This window comes from Lates calcarifer, linkage group LG9, assembly GCF_001640805.2.
Source record: "Lates calcarifer isolate ASB-BC8 linkage group LG9, TLL_Latcal_v3, whole genome shotgun sequence".
NCBI lineage: Eukaryota > Metazoa > Chordata > Actinopteri > Centropomidae > Lates > Lates calcarifer.
Window position 1 is genome coordinate 14242261 of NC_066841.1, and position 20598 is coordinate 14262858.

The window sequence follows — 20598 nt, forward strand, 5'->3', positions numbered from 1 at the left end:
CAAATAGGTTAGAGGTAGGCTTTAGGGTTTAGGGTTAAGGGTGAGGTGGTTGTGTGATTTAAAAAAAAAACTTGATAATATCTGTGAAAAAAAAAAGATTAATTTAATGTGTTAAGAAAGAAAGCAAATAAGCATAGCCAACTTTAAACAAAAATAACCTACAAAGTACAATGCAATGAAACAAGGGGGGAAATGTCAGTTATACATGGCTTCTATTTCCACAAAGTGGCTCAACCCATTTTAGAGGTCATTACAGCAGAGTGAGTTCTTTGCTTGCTCAACACAATTCTAACCCTTGAGAACCTTTGTGTAGATTTATGTTGGTTTCCAATGAACAGCAGTACACAGACGGGAAAAATCTGCTGTAAAAAGTGCCACGCATATCACATTTTCAGCCATATCTTAGACTGCGCCTTCTCTGATAAATTCTCCCGACAAGATGCTGCAAATCGAGTTTCAGGGCATCTGTATGCAGCCTTATTGCAACCCTCATCTCGACGACGCTGCGCGTGTGTGGGTTTGTGGACGGCTGGGCAGGATACTCTGTGGTTCGTCATGTCTCTGTGGAGACTGCAGGCCAGGGATGATGTGTGGCCATGGAAACAGTGGAGCCTTCATAAAAGCATTGATCCAATAGGGATTTGAGTCAGTCATCACTTTTCTAGCTGAGTGAAAGATGATGTCATGACCAGCTAAACTACTTAAAGCCTTCATCCCTCCCTAAGATGCATCTGAAAGCTCATCCCGACTGAGCGCGCCGAGTCATAAGGGCAGAGATGCGCACAGATTGGGATGTTTGTGGGCGACGATGCTGGCAGACTGAGTTTTAGCTGCAGCAGTGATACAAGTCTTCCCTCATTACCATGTTCTCAGGCTTTACAGGGGCAAGAGTCTCTCGATTGCATAAGACAAGCAGAATGCACACTTGCTCACTGGTGATTTTCACAGATCAGTCCCTGTTTTTATGCATATTGTCTAATATTGTTGAAGTCAACTATGACAAATGTTTATGTAAATATGATCATGTCATCCAGTTAGAGATTATGTTTCATAGTCTAATTATTTTATCACCACACTATGACAAAACTGTTCTCCCAGCATAAAAACACATGTCATGGTCTTATGGTATGTTGTTGATATGCTTGTTAACATCTAAATGAAACTACTTTCACAGTGTATCCAATTTGATCTCTATAATCAGTAGGATATTATATCAGTCTTTGGGGTTTTATATGGCTTGGTTGTGGTAATACTGTCACCATATGACACCAGATGACAGCTGTGGGCAGAGCCAAGTGACACACACCAGAGCAGGTTAAATTAGATTTGCACTGTCTCCCTGCCATCCATCCCTACAATATCCTTCAAATGGGCACAATCCCAACATTAGCAGTTGTAGCCTGCCCAAGCTCCTTTGCAAATGCACAAAATTGCTTTGGAGCGGAAGGAGAGAAGGGCTGAGGGCATGGGAAGCACAGGAGGGACAATGAAACAGGGCGAGTGAAGGGCAGATGGGTTTTAGGGCACCGAGAGCCAGTGAATCTTCAAACGCTATATAAGACACACTGAAATAAATCATGTCAATGTGGGTCATCCCAGGGAGGGTCTCTGAGGCAGGTATATCACCACAGTAACATGGCATTAACATAAATATAACTTATAGATCTGTCTGACAAAAGCTGTAAGATGCATTCCTTTAAGTGGAGCCTTGGCAGTCGTTGCACTGCATTCTGACAGGGCAGGCGTGAGATGAATTACAATGAATACGAACTCTCTCTGCAATCCGGATTAAGGATTCACTTAAGTGCCCATCCTGTTAGGCCCTTATGGCCCACACATCCATATTCCAAACACCAGATATGTCATCAGCTCATAGCTCTGGAGTGGATATGAAGCGAGTTATAAATGGCCAGACACTTCACATTTATGACAAAATATGACAATAAATGTAATTTTTATCATATATTTTTGCTTTTTAAAAGGTTTTCAGTGTTTCTCAGCCTCTAGTGAGAAACGCTGCTGTACTAAAAATATTATGACACTTTCTTAATTATCTGTCACTTCCAAATGTCAGGGTGCTGACATTTTGCTGATTTTATTTTGAAGAGGTAAACATATTTCTACTTTGTAATGCAGCTCAGTGTTTTTTCAAATGCGTTAATTACCAGTACATTCACATTAATAATTGATCATAATTTAGAACATAAGTCGTTTTACTGCATTTACAAACATTACTGACACAAAATAACCTTCAGCGCGTCAGAAAACATTAATAAGTCAGATTTATTTGCTGTTTTTAAAAGATCTCTTAGTGGAACCATTTACAAGATTAAAGCCCAAAGTCTGCTCAGTTGACAGGGCACAATAAACTTTACAGAGATCAAATGTTTCTATATCCATAAACTTTTTCACTCTCAATGTTGATCTGATCCATACTTTTTCACTTTTCTCATCACACCGTCTGCACAGACGAGTCACATGGCCGCATGCTGTGCTTTTAAAAAAGTGATTGGTCATGTAGGCATGAAACTACGCCAGGGTTTTCAGGAGGACTGAAAATATAACTTTCCTATTGCAAAATTAAAAGTATTAATCATGGAAAGGTCATATGATTCTCTGTAATTAAACGTTTAATCCGAGAGTGAAAACAAGAGCCAGACGTTCATCTCCTTTAATAATCTCCTGCAGCAATAAACTACAAGAAGAAAAACAACTAACAGCTAAATGAAATAATCGCACATTAAATACTACATAAAATACAGTTCAAACAGCCCGATATGATGTAAAGCAGGACATAAAACAAATGCACTTCTGAGTACTTACCAGACAATTCCCTGAGCTCCAGAGCCAATGGGCTTTAAATTCTGGAAACGTTTTAAAACTGTGAAGGTAGAGTCTCCCACTTCCACACTGTAGAACTGGTTGTCCACTTTGCTTTTGCTCATGTTGTAATGCTTGGCGATATATGACACATCCACTTGTTTTCCAAAACCCTGCATGAAGCAAACACAACAGAAAAACTGTGGTTATCGATGATGAAGATGATTCATGTGATTACTTACCTGGAAAAGTAATAAAACACCTGGAAGAAAATCATTAGCTCTCAAAATAAGCATAACATTCATACAATAAATGTTATGTTATCAAGTTACTGATGTTAAATCCTTAACCATCAATAAATCAACTAACCAGTCAAGAGTTAATACATATTTACCTGCTGATACAACCAACTGCTTATCTGCATTTCATACTTATTTATCAGTACAGTTGGGTTTACACAATTGTCTCCATGCAGAAACTCTTAAATAGCCATATAATGACATTAGAGGCATTAATATCTTCACTCTCTCAACTAGACTAAAAAACATCATTCATATATTAATGTGTACACAATAATCACACCATAATTACTGGGGCAGGGGAGTCGTACAAATGGTGCCACAACAAAAATATCAGTTAATTACAGACTGGGTAATTACAACACAAACCAAACAAAGCTGTACCCACTGTGTATTACTGTAGGGCATGAGTTTCAAACACTTCCAACAAATACCATGAAAAATTAATATATGTGGTGTAATACACTTAACACGGCTGACAAGTCCCCCAAACCTGTGATCTAATTATGGCAATACATTTGAGTGTAGTCTTCACTGTGCAACCAGCGGTACCTATAGTGGCCATTAAACATCCAGCTATGTGTGATGCAGCCACCCCATGCAAAGCGTCTTAATAGTGTTGATATACAGTGAAATAGCCTGTAGCTTTAGCCCGTAGCAAACTGCACAGTCCTCACACACAGGCGTGAGATATAGACTGCAGAGTTTATGAAATGACATCCCCCCACAGGAGTCTTACATTTACAGTCACAACTGAAGAGGAGACGGGTGATTAAGCTTTAGTTAGGAAGACACTGTTTTATCCTCAGCACAGATCTTAGTTACAGATAAACACTTTAGGTACTAAACTTAAATGAAAAACTAGGTCTACCTAAATCTATGATCTTTTAGCATTGCATGAAATTAATTATCAACACAAGTCTATGAGTCTGAGTCTGTGAGATATTTAAACCAGAGCTCCTAATCCCACGTGGAAACATTTGCATTTCATTTCACATTAAACATTTAACAGGATTATGTTCCTTTTTGACTTAAGTAAATGTTGCTAATGTCAACTTGGGGTGCCTCACTTTTTGTACACAGAAACACAACAGTATATAACACAACATATAGAGCAATGAAGGGGAAATGGAAGTGAATGAGTACTGTACCTTTTTTACCTGTAAGGAACACACACCTGACAAAAGGCTATCTTCACATCCAGGATTGGTTGGCTGCAGTTATATAAGAAATGTCTGCTCATAAATACCTGGAAGACACAGACAAGGAAGAGTGGGAATCAGAGATTTAGTGCAACAGGAACTTACAGTACAGTATGTGACCTGATATTTTTCTGTATATTCATGATGATTATACTATACATACAGTATAATATATAGTAGTATATAGTACAGCAGTTTAATTTATCACAGTTGTTCTGCATAAAACATTTGTCAACATGCCCACAGTGATGGAATAGCTGTTTGGACTCTTGTTTTTGCAATCATGTACACCTCATCTAGTGTGGGACAGAATCCTGGCTGAAAATTCACCACTGTGTTTTCTCAACCCTGTCCCCATCATTTTCAATAAAAGTGAGAACAACCCCCGCTCCTGTATGAACATTATTTGACCAACATATCGAATCCTTGTCAAGAGTACAATATACTATGGCATGGTTTCAATGACCGATGTCTTTGTGTTTCAAGAAGCTGGTGCAGCTTGGGTTGATGGTCATGAATAGCTGATGCTCTTGAGGAGTGAAAGACAATATGCTAATGTTTGTTGATGACTTCCTGGCAAGCTGAAGCCTAATATTTCTCCTCCCCATACTCCCCTGTATCTGCAGCATGTATCTGCAACGTGGCTGGTTTCATAACATAATTTCAACATATCAGTACTTATTATTGGCTTGATTTTTATTAACCACCATAAAGCGATAATTTGACATTTTGGGCCTCTTGCAGAGAGTTAAATGGGAACACTGATACTACACTCATGTCTGTCTGTTAAATATGAGACTCCCGTGAGTAGCTTAGCTTAGCATAAAGACTGGAAACTGGGGAACAGTTAGCACAGTCTGCCCAGAAGGTAAATCTGCTTAGCGGTTCAATATGTTGCATCTAATTAACTCATGTGTTAACAAGTGAGCTTTAAAGGTGCTAGTAGGTGAATTTTGGTCCAGTCTACATGCTAAGCTAAGCTAACCAGCTACTGGCTGAAATTTCCCAAACTAGTTCTTTACAAAACTCCAAGCTTTAGATGTATCTCTGTAAAACAGTGCATATTTATGTCCTCAGTGTCTATTGATTATTCACAACTGCATACATTTATCAATTATTCAATCGTAGCACCACAAATCCATATAAAAGTAATGCAGCTACAGTCAACAACAACAGCGTACATGATAAACGTTTCTTCCTCTCTGATATCGTATGCACTTATCTGCACTCACATTTTATCACTTTGACTCTACTCATTAATCTCTTTGACCTTCAAGGGACCTATGAGTTTCTCTAGAGACTGAGGAGATAATGCATACAATTTTACCAGGTTATATTTTAATAACTTTATCATACATGAGACAAGCTTTCAAAGAGTGAGTATCATTAGAGATCACATTTGCCAAAAGTAGAGTAGTCATTTTTGGCAATGTTCTAAGGCTTTTACTGTGAAGGAGCAGGTAATGGGTCAGTTTTATTTAATGCAGATTTGCCAATTTTCTGGTGCTTTATTGTTGGCAGATCAGTTCAAAACATTGCAAGGGAGGAATAAAGAGGAACAGTGTCACAGTGAGATGGGCTGCAGCTCTCGCCCACAATGACTCTGACTTCAAGGGTTTTCCAGGTAATGAAGCTCCCAAATGTGCTAATGACCACGTCTTCTGAATAAAATGATATGAGGTCTTAATGTTGGCATTAAAAATAATAGAAAAAAAGATTTCTGCTGGCCTAGAGAGAATTGGGGCTGGTGTCGTAAAAATACCCCACAAATGTCCCCTGATGGTTTGGTGCGCCCTCATCTTTCACAAAATCTCGAATAAGCAGTTAAAAGGGATGTGGCTTGGCAGTTTGGTCTAAGGAGGTAAAGCTTGTTGCTTCATGGACACAAATATATCATTTAGCTACAGTAGCTTTAGTGTTTCTGCTGTATCTAAAGGGAGCAGGGCAGCTTTAAAAAAATGTGGGACACAAAGACATGAGATTTCTGGTTTAACCTATATAGGACAACTTTTTACTTTAGACCTATGCAGGGTCACAGTACAAAGTGATGGTTGACATTTATATACTGTCTGCATTTCAACACTGACTGAGTGTGCTGCATTTGTATGACCACAGAGATGTGTGCCATTAAATAAGGAGCAATTTGAAGACTGACTGATTCACAATACTGCCTCTATCCCCGGAGGAGCCAGAATAATCACTGACTTGCTGAATTTCCATCAAAAATGAGAGGAAAAAAGAGAAAAATGAGAGGAGGACTGCTGATAAATTAAAATAGAATGCACGGGGTAAGGGAGGGTTATGAGGAGACAGGGTTTTAGATGTGATGTTTGCACGCGATCCATGAATCAAATGCAATGCCTCAAACCACTATAGTAATTTCACACCACATCTGTATGTTTGACATGACTAACATCACTGGCACCACATCAACCAGCACAATATTTGCTATTAATCTAACAGGTCAACACTGAAACGGTCCCATTGCATGGCTAGCTCTTTCTGCAATGCTCTAATCTTTAGCCATCTGTGTACATAAGATATTAAAGCTCTCACATGGCCAAAATATTTGTCTTCCAGCAGTATACACTGTAATAATTCATACACCACCTGGATCGTCTCTGGATGTGATATTAGGCTGTGAGGGGGAGTATACAAACAGTACAGTAGCTTGCCAGCTATAGTGCTACATCATATACAGAAGCACAGGACAAACATATCTGGTTTGGATTGTGGTTTTCTCTTTCTCAAACAACAAAACAACTACATGAATGTATGAAAATGCATGATGTTATTAAACTGTAACTGAGCAGTTTACCTCAGAGCAGCCATTTTGGGAAAAAAAAATCACTACTTGACAATAATGAGTTGGGAAGTGGCTGACTGTTGTGTCATGGAAAAAGATAAATCAATTTGTGCAATTATCAGGAACGGCTAATTGTGAAGATGCAGTGAAAATGACAAGTCAAATCACGCCACAGCAGTTTCTCCCCTCCCTCTCTGAAGCCGAGAGCAATGCCGCCGAATCTGTGCTTGTTTGTTCAACCCTCTGACCAGATTCCGCTGATAGTGGTCATGGTTGAAAAGTTGCTCTGGTTGTGGCTAAGATTACACTCAGCACCATTCCTTAAAATGCCCATATATCATTCTGACTACAATTGCAACTCATCAGTACAATCCGGTGTCAGGCTGATTGAGAGGTGGAATGAGCAAAAAATAAGAAGTGCAACCTTTCTCTTTACTGCTACAGCTTATTCTAAGAGGATCGGAGGAGAAAATGGGGATTATCAGACCTGTTGGAAGCCAATAATATGTACCTCAGTGATTCATTATCCACATATATTTCTGATAAAGATGAACTACCTAAGTATACCAGACATGGCTATGATTTATTATGCTGTTTCACACATTTCAGCTGGGTATGTAGCCTTGTTCTGCCATATAAACTGTGATGGACTTTGAGTTACTGTAAGTGTTGGTTCAGTTAGCTGTTAAAATGACTAACCATTAACAGGAGTGTGGTGAATGCTCTTAATACAGCACCAGGCTAAAACTGTTATGACAGGGTCACAAATAATGAAAAGTGTGAGAAAACTAGAGTCTTGCCCTTATTTAATGCCAGTGCAAATACAGCAAGTTGGCACAAATGCTTTTTTTTTTTTTTTTTTGCCAAAAAAAATTTTTATTATTCAACAAAAGCTGATATATTTCACAGAGATCAATTCTCTGTTCTTTTTGATCTTTGGTTCTGCAGAAACAATTTGGTTGGTGCTCAGATAGTACTGAGTTTTGATTTCTGTCCCAACTCAAAAGTAACTAGAATTACCTCCTTGTTGCAAGACATATTGTCACAATCTCCCCCTCTGTCCCTGACTCATGGCTTTGAATAATGGCCAGAAAAGTGTTTTAGCAGAATATATTGATGTCACCATGAGACTGACCCTTAACTCTTTGGACATAAATCTTAAATAGAAATAAATATGGATTAAATCATTATATCCTATCAGACATTTGTGTATTGTGACATTTGTGTTCTGTAATTTATTTTCTAATTAGTGTATGAATTCTTGAGTTATGGCCAAAGATGTGTTTGTGAGGTCATATTAACTTTGACCTCTGACTTTTGACCACTAAATTCTAATCTCTTCATCCTTTAGTTAAAGTGGGTGTTTATGTGAAATTTGAGGAAATTCCTTCAAGGCGTTCCCGAGATAATGAATTCATGAGAATGGGACAGACAGACAGAGGGACAACTGGAAAACATAATACCAGCAGTCCTGACTTCTCAGATTGTGTGATTGCAACTTTAATCTTCAGTGCAAGAATGAAGATAATCAGGAAAGATACCACCAAACTTTTGCGAGCATCAACTATAACATTAAAACATTTTCCCACCTGTATGAAGCTCACTCAAGAGTGTTGCTTGGTGTTGCATCAGAGTTTAGAAAGCAACAGCGCTTATGCAGGATGTACATTGAGTTCTGGACTCTTTGCAGTATATACTGTGTAAAATTGCCAATCTATAGCAGTATAGAGGATGTCCGCTCTTCTGAAACTGACTGCTGATGTCTGTATGTCTGTAATTTACATTTACCAACCTGTGATCATGAATTCAAACCAGTTTAAGAGACAACCCAGAGCTTGTGCCAAAGCAATTTCATGCTGGACCACTGGAGACAAATGAGCAAGCACCCATCAAGCCCACACCACACCAACATGTAATTACTGCGCCATGGTCAGAAACATCAGCACACCACTGACAAAAATCACATTACTAGTGAACCTAAGGACATAAGATTAAACGTAACCATGAACAATGACAGGTTGATTTGGTTCCAGTTCAGTCATAACATACTGTACCACACTAAGTTACTTTTCCAACCTGATGATGGACCTCTCACAAGAAAAAAAATCTGAAAATAGATGAAAAGATGTGATGTGTCATGTCCTACACAAAAGCACACAAAAATGTGGTTCAGCACACATTCCAAAGCTACACACACTCTCACATAACACTGTCTCCCTTTTAGTTATACACACACAAAAACATTCACAAACGCAACTCTATTACAAAAGGCCAGGTCATTCGCACTGATGAAACAACTGTTATTAAGAAAAAAGAAAAAAAAACTCAAGAATGAAACTGAGAAAAAAAGAGAGTGTGAAAAAACAGAGGGGATGTTTAATTATCTTGAATGGGTTAATGCTTATTACTGATACAACACACCATTAATCTCTAGTGCTGGGTGTGCTGATGCTGAATTGAGCTGGTGGGTGTGCATGCGTGTGTGTGCTCTGCAGTTGTGGCTGGTCCTTGTTATTTGGATTCTGGGCATTCTGTTACATCCGCCCCCGCAGGCACAACAATGCCTCAGGCACACCAATGATCACTCTGCATATTTGGGAGGCATGGTCCCATTGTACAGCAGCAGCTTGTAATCCTCCTTAGAATCCAGGGTACTTTTGGTTTTCTCTTTTACCTGCTACTTTGTTGCACTCACCTGGCAGCCAAGACGCATACCAGCCTCTGAGGCTGACGTGAAAGGTTTCTTAACCCAGTTGCCTATAATTACAGTCTCAACAATATGATGTGAATGTGGTATTAGCAAAGAGGCCAAAAGGTGAAAAAAATTATCACGCAAAGGTGAACATCCATGTATTTAGACACTTTATTTGGCTGGTCAAAAACAGGTGTAACTAATAAACAACAAGTTCTCCAACCTAAATAATCATACAGTTTCTTTGCTCCTATCACAGGATGTGGCCAGAGGAGCGTACTGTGGCAAACTGGACCTTCGCCATCATTGTAACAATAATAAACATGCAGTTATTGTTGTAAAATGGTCACAGTTTAGTTAGGTTTAGGCCCAAAAACAACTTGGTTTAGAAAATGATTGTGGTTTGGGTAAAAAATAAGGTTTAAGGCGAAGCTTCCTTAAACAGGCTCTTTACTTCTTTACTTCCGTAAAAGAGACAAAGTTCTAAAACTAGAAGCGAAACATTGCTGTTGCTTCTTGCTGCTGGACACAGCTATTGGTGAGTGAAGTTTGAAGTTTGTTATTTGTTACATCTGTGGTTTTCCTGCTATGACATGTCAAAATGTCTGCCATGATAAAAAGTATATTGTGCATGTTGGTTCTCAGGCACACCTGAATAGAATTAAGCTATAATTAATGTTAATTTGTTACACCTGGGATTTTTCTGTAATGATTACTACAAAATGCCTGCCGTAGAAAAAGAAAGTACACCAGGAAAATACAGTATCTCTTAAGGAAAATCACAAATTTCCTTGCTAATATCAAATTTCACAATATTACACATAGCACAGGTCAGTAAACATAACCAAATCCTGAATGTATATAATGAGCATTGTCTACCATCTCTGTATTCAGAAAGTTTACTGTAAATCAACCACAATGTGCAAACAACAGAGGCAACAGACCCTACAATAAAATGCAAACCACCCATATGAATATGTTACTATGCAAGGCATGCAAGCTAACATAGTCATGATTCTGGGGGTATGAGCAGCAGAAACACTGACATCTGACAACAACAAAAAATGACTATCATGATATATGGACAGGCAATGAGGCAAACTGTAATACTACAGCAATGTTCATTATGCAACCTATTTATAATATCTGACATGGAAGGCTTAGGGCAAAGGAGAGAGCTTTTTCAGCTGAAGATGGGCACATTCATCAAGCTTTTCTTCATGTTAAGATTAAAAACCCACACACTATTAATAATCCTCGTATGTCATAAGAGTCCATTTCATTTACTAGTTGGAGAGGTGCAGCCAGGGCACATGTCATGCCAATATCTGCTGAAAAGTCCTCTGACTAAAGGCTGTGTATGAATGCAAAATAATTTAATAGAAACATTAGTAGTGAAATGTGTCAAAAAGAAAAACTCATATGGATTGAATATTTTGTAATTTTTTTCACTCAACTATAAAGTGAGTGTGTTGTAATGTTACAGTGGCAGGTGTTTGAGATAGATAATAATGAGGTTTGTCTTTGTGCAGCAGTAAAGTCCCTTTATCCAATCTAGACTCTAGCCTAGACCACAGTACAGTTTATACAGAAAAACGTGCCAGTGTCATGTGTTTCTCACTCAGTGCTCACTGTAATCCTTGTTCAGTACAGCCACATAGAGCTGTAGCAGCAGAGAGAATGATAAAGCACAATGTGCCTGTTCAGATGTCCATACACACCAGTGTTATGTTTCCTGTCGTATCCATCTTTGCTTCCTCTCCCCTCGCCACTCTTTCTCCCTCTGTCACGAGCCTGAAAGCTACGCATTTAGTGAATGTCACAGACTGCGCACCACAACATTCTCCATACATCTTCATCCCTCCCTCCATCCTCAACACTGATGAGAGCCCTGCGTTCTCCCTTTCCTGCCTTCCCTTTTGTCCCCTCCCATCGCTCCCATCATTCCTGCTCCCAGGCTCCCAGCCCTCGCCGCAACCATCTCCCCTCCCCCTCCCTCGGAGCTCCATTGTGAGTGCTTGGTTCAGCAGCCTCAGCCTCTCCTGCAGTATGCAGCCTTGCCTTGCCTTGCCTTGCCTTTACTGTGCAGCCTGAGCCAAACGCAGAACAGCCTCCCATCTGGGCTCAGGGGAGGGGAAGGGAAGCACTTCAAACTGCAGGCCCAGCCAGGAAAAACAAGGCAGAGCTGACTCCTGAGCTCATCTACAGGTTGTGAGAATCTGAATGTTCACTGACATCTATTGATTTGTTTCTTTAGAGCTGGAATACGCTTATCCTCCCTGTCTCTGGCTCTCATCTGTTGTCTCCCGAGCAGTTCTCGCTCGCATCCCTTGATTCGCTTTAAGTAAACAACAGACATGCTAGCTGAAGACCTGCTTGTGCTGCAGTTTTCTGATAAGCTGCATGGTAACAACATGTACAGCTTTGGCAGGTGCATGAGCACATTGATCTGATTTACAGCTTTTCTTACAGAACCTGAGACACATTTGGAGGAAGAGGGCAAGACAGGAGCGCTCTATTGAAACTACTGTAGCTTCTGTGAAACGACCTCCTGTATGCTCTTAACACATAAGATGTTAAAAATATTTTATCTGACATGATCACAGAAATATTCTGATGCCATGGTTACGGTAGATAATGCTCTCTAAAATAGAACACTGCTTTGTATCTTGTACTTGATGTATTAACATTTTCATATGCCCAAAACAATTACATGTGCATCCTAATAACAAATTGGATGATGGCTCTCTTCAATATCTGCTTACAGTACCTGCCCACATGTGCCTTATGTGCCTTTAGGTTTAGCGGCATTCAATAACACCAATTTTTAAATTTGGTGATATAATATGGCAGGTTTTTGGCATTGTTATTAGTCTGGAATTAATGCCCCCCCCCCAAAAAAAACCCTTTGCTGCAATGTCTGACCTTTGGTGACTCCTAATTCTCTTTACAGATGTGCTGCGAAGAGATTGGGGCCGAATCTAACGCAGCTCAAAGTCTGGCGCGTGGCTATCTGGTAAAGCAAATAAAAGCTGCATATTTGTCAGATCAAATCCAATTATGTAACTGTGCAACTCACTCTGCAGGCACATTTCTCTGTTTGTCTGTGGTGGTAAGCAATACCACAGCCTCGGGGAATAAACTTCCATGCAGCAGGAATTTCATTTTATTTATAAGAGAACAGTAAAAAAAAAAAAAAAAATATCTAATAGAATAATTCTGCAGCATCACTGAGAGTGATATGAAAGTTTTCCCTTTCAGCAATTTGAAGTTCTAAATGAGGTCAGGCAATATCTTAAAACATTCATTGTTAAATACAAATAATAATTATGTGTAATCTAATGAAACCAGTTATGATCATAAATGCATTAAGTTACACATTTTGATCAACATCAGGCCAGATAAATATAGCTTAGTTGTGTGAAAACAGGTCACTGTTTCTTCTGGTGAACTTAATTATTTTTGAAATGATTATATGAACCAAACAGTACATAAACAATAAAGAGAAACACACTCCTGCTCATGCAAACACATCACCAATCGGTCATACTTAAGACATTATTACCCCCTCCTCCTGTCACTGGCTCCTACATAATTATACTTTACCACAACCTTCATCTAATGTGATAGTAGGTGACCTATCTTCTCACCTTAGTATACATGTATTTATCTCATACTCCGTCTTTCTTAACCAAGTTTTTTGTCTATCTTCTTTTTTTCCACCTTCGTTCAGTTGGCAGAAATGTTGAATTTAATCACTCTGAGTTAATATGTGAGCTGCCATTCCTGCATGAGAAGTACAGATTATTAGGACCATAGTATTATACAGTGAGGAGTAATACTCAGCCGAGGTCATTGGGTTATGATGGACTATGCCAGTGTTCTTCATTAATCCATCCACTTCTAATGATGCCTCTGACCTTCCATATAATTATTAGGAACCATGGCCCTCAAAAACTAATGAGAATATTAAAGTAATTAATGTTCGGCAAGGATGGTTTTTGGAAAAGGTCTGTTCATGAACTTCTCACATTCAGCCTCTCTGAACCTTCATATCACCACAGCTATTCTGAACTGCACTGGGATTTATTTGCCATTAGTTTGTTTGTTTATGCTCCACTCCTCTGAAAAGATTGGTGGCAAATTACGTTCCCATGATAGTTCTGTTATGAATATTTCTCAATTCTTAAATGAAGATGCTGGATTGTTTTGTTGGTGTCTTCCAAGCACCACCACACTACAAGAATTCATTAAAAATCCTGCAGACTTTTCCTTTCGGTTACATAAATTCACTACTTTCAAGTTAACCCTTTTATCTCCATTATTTTCCAATACATGCAATTCCTATAATTTTTCCATTAAATCCACATCTATAGGTTTCTTTTAGAGTTTAATCAATAAGTCTTATTAAATTAAGACTTAATCAATAAGTCTTAAATTAATCAATTAGCCAATCATCCAAACATTCATCTGTAACTATTCTAATAATTGATTAATTTTTGTCCCTGTGATTCCAGTTGATTTTCTCTGTTTTCCACCATTTTAAACTGTGACTTTTGGACTGCTGTCTCCCAGAAGCTGGGATAAGCATTTTCCACTCTTTAGTGACATGTTACAGACCCAACAAAATAATCGATTAATCTGGGAAATAACCACCAAATTAATCAATAATGAGAATAAGAGTTAGTTGCAGCCATCGTTCCTTACTTGGCTGATTAATCGTGTCTGTAATTCCACCATTATCTCATCTTAATACATTACCTTGTTTTAGTACATAATGTAGGATTAGTATACTGATGCTCCAAAGTCTGCAAAACAAAATGGAATTACAATGCAGGCATCATCCACTGCAACATAACATTAGTCTGCTGGTGGCGATGTCCATTGATGATTTTCCACTGGATAAACAAGCTGCCTACCTAAAAATCAATGTCATTGTTCATCCATTTGTGTAAACCTGCAGTGGCCACTGGCCCAAATGAAACAGACTGTTGTATAACGCTGAAGCCACTTTTGTACTTCACCTGCAATTCATACTTAACAGCTATTCAAGACTCATCATTTGCCACAAGCTGATGAAGATGAGTACAATGAGTACCACAAACCCTTTTTATTATTCAAAGAGAGATGTCACTCTCTTCAGCCATTGCAGAGGCATCCATAAAAAGCTTTGTTTAATTGTTAAGCGTGTTCCCTGCAGCACTTTCACAGGCATGGAAGCCTGGCTCCTGAATAATTCAGCACCCAAGGTCACAGCGCTAACCCCCCCCCCCCCCCTCCTCTCTCTTTTTTTCCCCTGTCTTGAGCATGGAGAGTTTGTTGTGACACCTTTAAACCTTCACTGACTCCACGGCACCGGTAATTAGTCCATGACTGTGGGCACTGGAGCAAAACAGGTATGTGGGAATTTTAAAAAAAAAAATCATGTATTTGAAAATATAAACATAACAAATCCAGCAGCTGTTAACAGCGCTAATAAATACCTGAAAGCTCTATGTGATGCATCCACTTTTGCATACCCGTGCCTGTGCAATCACTATAATAGACATAGGTGGGTTTACAGCCTGATGAAATGTCTTTCCAGTAATCCGTGAGCAGAAGAACGCCCCAAAACAAAGCAGATTTAGGAAAAATTACCTTCCTCTGTAGCTTCATCTCTTTAAATCCCCTGTGCCAGAATGTAGCCCACATTAGGGTGAATAACATCACATCCTCTCTGCATTATGATCGCTTTGAGTTCCATTTAAATGACAAAGCCTCTAGAAATCACTTAACTTTGCCTCAACATGCACCATAAACACTTGCAGCTTCAGTATCAGAAAAAAACAGAGGGTAAAAAAAACCCTTATCAAATCAATAAATCACCATTAATTCAGACTGTGTGTCTCAGAGCAGGGCTATCCACTTTTCTAGCACTTGTGATGCGATCTGAGGCTGGTCCCACATACCCCCCTCCACCCTCCGTGAAGTAGTGATGGGTCTGCATAATGCACAAGGTGCGCAGCTGACTTCTGAAGAGGAGGGGTGAGAAGGAAGGGGGGGATGAGACAAACTCTGCATGTAGGCCTTACAGTATGTAGCGTGTATGTTGAGGGGCTTGTGTTTGGAAGAAAGCATCATTCATCCATCATCCACTTGCACCACTCCTGGACCTCCCAGCCAAGCATCGCGACAACGCGCTCCACAACAGTCAAGTGGATAGCAGCGACGAAAACACGATTTCAGATTTGAGAAAGTCAACACGTTAAATAACAAGAGAGAGAGAGAGAGAGAGAGAGAGAGCAGCCCGGCACATGAGCCCGATGTGTGATGTTATTCTTGATGTCCATTTAGACAAACTAATGCTTAAGCTCTGTGGTGTTTCAGCCAATCGCAGGACGTGTGTATGTACGGATGGAGAGCGGATGGACAACATTTTTTTGTCAGGGCAAGACTAAACGCCATAATGCAATCCCCTCATGGTGCTGCTATAGTTGTTATAAAACAACACCCGCGGCCGCGAATGTATCAAGATGAGGCTGATTTTGTTTTAATGTGTGTGTGTGTGTGTGTGTGTCTTTTTCCCACCGAGGCTTCGCTAGTGGACTTCATTAACCTTCCCTTCCAATCAATATTCATCACTCCACCCTCCAGGCAGCTGGGGTCTTAGCATCGCATCCCACATTAGGCTACACAAACACCCCCGATCCCGAGCCTTACCATTCCGTGCCAGCTGATGACGATCCCAGTCCGGTGACAGTCCTTTTCAAAACATCCCGACGGGTAACATTGCTGTGACCATGGCTGAAGGCTTCATTTAAACGTTCATAAAGATGGCGAATGTGGAGGTAGGAGAGGAGGTTGGAGGGGGGGTGGGGGGGATGAGAGAGAGAGAGTTAGTGAGAGAGAAGGAGAGAGGAGACAAAAAAAAACCCAAGGCGATGAAGAAAGGGAAAAAAAAGCAGAGGTGGACGGAACCGAGGTTTGCTGATGCTGAATCACTCTCCCCCAGCTCACCACCTTGCAACCATTGTGCTGCAAGATGCTGGCTGTACCATTGTGGACCTACCAGAGCAGAGGGAGAGAGGGAGAGAGAGGCAGAGAGGGAGGGAAGAGGAAGGGGGTATGGGGAAATATGTTTCCATAGCAACCGAACAGGAGCACGTCTGACGTCAAGGCCCGAGCAGCGCGATGAAGAGAGCAAGAGAGAGCGAGGGAGGGGGTGAGAGAGGAAGAGATCACATGGGGGCTCTCTCACTCTCTGGATGGGAGGGGCCTTTAGGAGCATCTCTCTGTCTCTCCCTCCGAGCCCATCCTGTCCCGTCCCGCCAGTGCGATCATGAGGCTCAATGAGACTATGGAGCTGTGTTATTGGTTAGGAGCTGACCACGTCTCACATCTCCCAACTAATTGAACCTATAGGATCAATGCTATCCTGCAAACACTGTTTAAAAAAAGAGAGTGGAAGCATATCCATGTGATGGTTACACAAAGCAAGGCTTTGTAATTGTATTTAAATAGCACAGATCATTACATCTATACACTCATGCATGCAGAAACAAGTATCGTGCAGAAAAATATAACAAATTAAAACATTTAAATTAATTTCTACTTGTTATTAAAAGAAATGCTTTTCTATGATTCTACGATTCCTATGATCTTGCAATTAAAAACATCAATATTTTGTTTATTTGGGTAAATTTCATTTCCCAAAAGGTCATTTCTCGAACACAAAACCTATGCTTAAATGTTTAGATTTTAAGTTGTAATATAATTGCTGAATTTTCATTGTCTTGGTTATTCTTTTTTTCTGCATGAAATGAAAATTAAATTTAAAAAAAAAAACCTCCATTGTTCAGTAGACAAGTAATCACATTGTTTTTGGCATCACTCCATCTGTAAATGTGTCTGGATTAACCCTTGAAGCCTCAGGTCACATCTGTATAATTTAGTGAGGTTTGTGCATCTATAGTTGCAATTCTGAACACAAATTCTAATTTGGAAATTGTTTTTCAAAGTTACAATTCAGTTTTTGAAGGGTACATGACAAATGTAAGTCAGATATACAGTATATTTTCCTTTTAACTCTGTTTTGATCTCCACTTCCTCCTGAGGAAAATACCAAGCTTGTATGTCACTAAATGTTTGTCTTTCTTCACCAGCTAGTTGCTAACTTTGTCTGTCGGTTGATTGGTGCCAAGCAGATAGGCTATATTTGGTGTACACGACTCACCGGAGCTTTTCTTTGCATTTATTCAAAAAACAACACCGGTAACTTGAATACATTATATTATTGAAGTGATAAAGATGACCATCCTTGACAGGACCGTTGCAACTCAACAAGCCAGGGTAAAAATTTCTCTGTATCACTGTAAGAGCCATGAGAAGAGAGGAAATGTTTTGCCTCTCCATCAGGTGGATACAGTGACAATACACTGATTAAAAACATCACTGATGTCAGTCTGAAGAGGGATGAAAAGGAGGTGAAACAATAATTGGCTAAAGTCAGTTTATAAGGTTGTCTGAGTCCTGACCTCAGTTTCATCAGATGATGAATATGACTTGTCGTTGACCTCAGAGGGCCGTGAGAGATAACTGAAATAATTTTGTTATGGATTTCAACCTTCCTCCTCAGGCAGCTACAGCCTGCACTTGAGTCTAGCTCTCTATTTCTTTCACCATGTAGGCAACTGTGTGTCATACATGCTAAAATGTAACACATCCACAGAGGCAAGGGTTATGCATAATCTTGCCTGCAAAGCCTAAGGTTTTGCCAGATTTATGTCCAAATACAAATGAGATGAGTGTGACTTCTGAATGTAGATTTCAACTTGGATCAAGATGCATCTAAAGTCGAACGTGAGACTGTGTACATCTATGTCCTCAAGTTGCTTTTCTCATCTGTTTTTGTATATATCTGTCATTTTCTTCTCTACTGTCACTCCATTTGTGTCTCACAATATGTGTTGGTTAATCTATGTGCATTGGTCAGTTCCCATTCAGTTATTTTCTCCATCGTTCCCTTAACATTGTATTTGTTTTAAACTTCTCAGCCTTCTAACCTCTAACGCTTTGCTACAATGAAAGCCTGGTAGGGATGTGATGTACTCCCAGGTTAGCTGAAATGGGTTACATTGTACCCTGACTGAGTAGAAAAAGAGGCAGCAAAGGACCATCCACCAGGGTTTCTCTCTCAAATCCACACAAACATGTGGTGGGAGGGCAAAAGACAGCACAGATGTGTTAATACTCCACAGGACAACCTGACAGTGAATCAGAGCCAGCGGTTCCTGTCGTCACAGACCTGTGTAGCGATATTCAGCATTGAGAGAAACCACTAGAAAAACTGGTAACAGTGGCCAGTAAAGCCAGCTCACCTAACGTGCTTTGAGCTAAATTCAGTGTAAGAGAGTTCATCGTGCTTGGACAATCAAAATCTACTTTTTATACACTTATATTAGACTGATTTGGATGAGAAAAATATATGCCCACCAGAGTTGCCCATATGAGCTTTATCATGAGTGTACATTCATTTCTGACAGGACCCTGACACTTTATTGCCAGATGTGGCTAGTTTTTTTTTTTCTTTTTTAACTCTTGGCAGACTGAGAAACTAGTTTCAAAGGCAGTGAAAAGGAAAGAGCTCCAGGAAAGTTTTTAATGCACCCCAGCTGGACCCAAAGGCAAATCCTACCAGTCAGCAAACCACATGCCTTCAGCCTACACCACCAGGTGCCCCACATTTCCGAGACCGTCAGAACAGGCAGATCCACTCTTTCAAGTCTTGGCTGCAAATTGCCCCTGGGGCTCCGACCAGCCCCGATGAGGAGGTATTAAGGACAGCACTGACAGAAATAGAGGAAGAAGGAATCCCAAATTCAGAACCCCTCGGTTACACTTTATGAGACGTTACTTATCCAGACCTTGTTACCCCCATCAGTCTCCTAATGGGGCCTCTCTGCCTCAGGTAATGTACAGAGATTAAAGGCTATTGAGTCAAAGGAGACACATCACTAACAGATCATTTTGGCAGTAGTTTATCAGACACTAATAAGTTTTCCAGCCTGCCAGAAGTGAAAACATTCCCTTGTGAAACTCCTGGACAGCCCACATACACAGAGCATGACCTACAACCATCCATTGACTCAACTTACTCCCCTACTCCTTTTCTTGGAAATGCCATAAACTGGAAATAAGGAAGCAGTTTAAAAAAATTAAAATATAGTCATTCTTTTCCAATTGCCTTATTGAGGCAAGAACTTTCATACATTTTAACCATTAACTCTGTATTTATAGTGTACTGGATGCCACTCTATCACTTCCTGCGATGCACAGTCTCTCTCATAGGTCCTTCAATGGAACTCTTTATCTCTAATAGGAATATTCATGAAGTATTTTATCAGATAACTCAGAGCTTCATAAGATATTTGGAACACTATAGGAGAGACAGAACTTGGACAGGGTTTAGTGAATCTTTTATTCACAGATCGCTCAGATGATGTTAAGAAACAGTAATGGTTGTTCCAGGCTGCCACATATTAAACTCTGTAGTTACATTTCACTTGTTCATAGTATAGCAACAATCTAACTGAGCAATTAATGAAGTTTAAACTACTAATATTAAGGAGAGCACGTTGATATAATTTAAAATGTGTTCTTCTCTGGGACGTTAACTGTTGTACAACAGCATTCACATAAAACTAAGAACTAGAATACATTCTATCTGTCCTCTACTCTTTTTTTCTGTAACTTTACTGTTATGTAATATGTTCACTGATTTTTTGAGCTTCAAAACTGATG

The 20598-nt window shown here is 39.7% G+C and overlaps 1 protein-coding gene across 8 annotated transcripts in view; it reads right to left on the bottom strand.

Annotated features, from left to right (window-relative positions):
- The window catches only part of mapk10 (mitogen-activated protein kinase 10), a 35606-nt gene extending 18592 nt beyond the window's left edge, over positions 1-17014 (bottom strand). For 4 of the 8 annotated variants that reach the window (XM_018662458.2, XM_018662465.2, XM_018662466.2 and 1 more), the window contains exons 1-3: positions 16519-17011; positions 4297-4368; positions 2824-2993 (exon numbers count right to left, since the gene is read on the bottom strand). In XM_018662458.2, coding sequence (XP_018517974.1) covers positions 2824-2993; positions 4297-4368; positions 16519-16521 — 245 coding nt within the window. In that variant the 5' untranslated portion in view covers positions 16522-17011. Of the gene's footprint in view, positions 1-2823; positions 2994-4270; positions 4369-16518 lie in introns of all 8 variants that reach the window. The other 4 variants (XM_018662459.2, XM_018662461.2, XM_018662460.2 and 1 more) reach the window with 4 other exon arrangements.
- Between the last annotated feature and the right edge of the window lie 3584 nt (positions 17015-20598).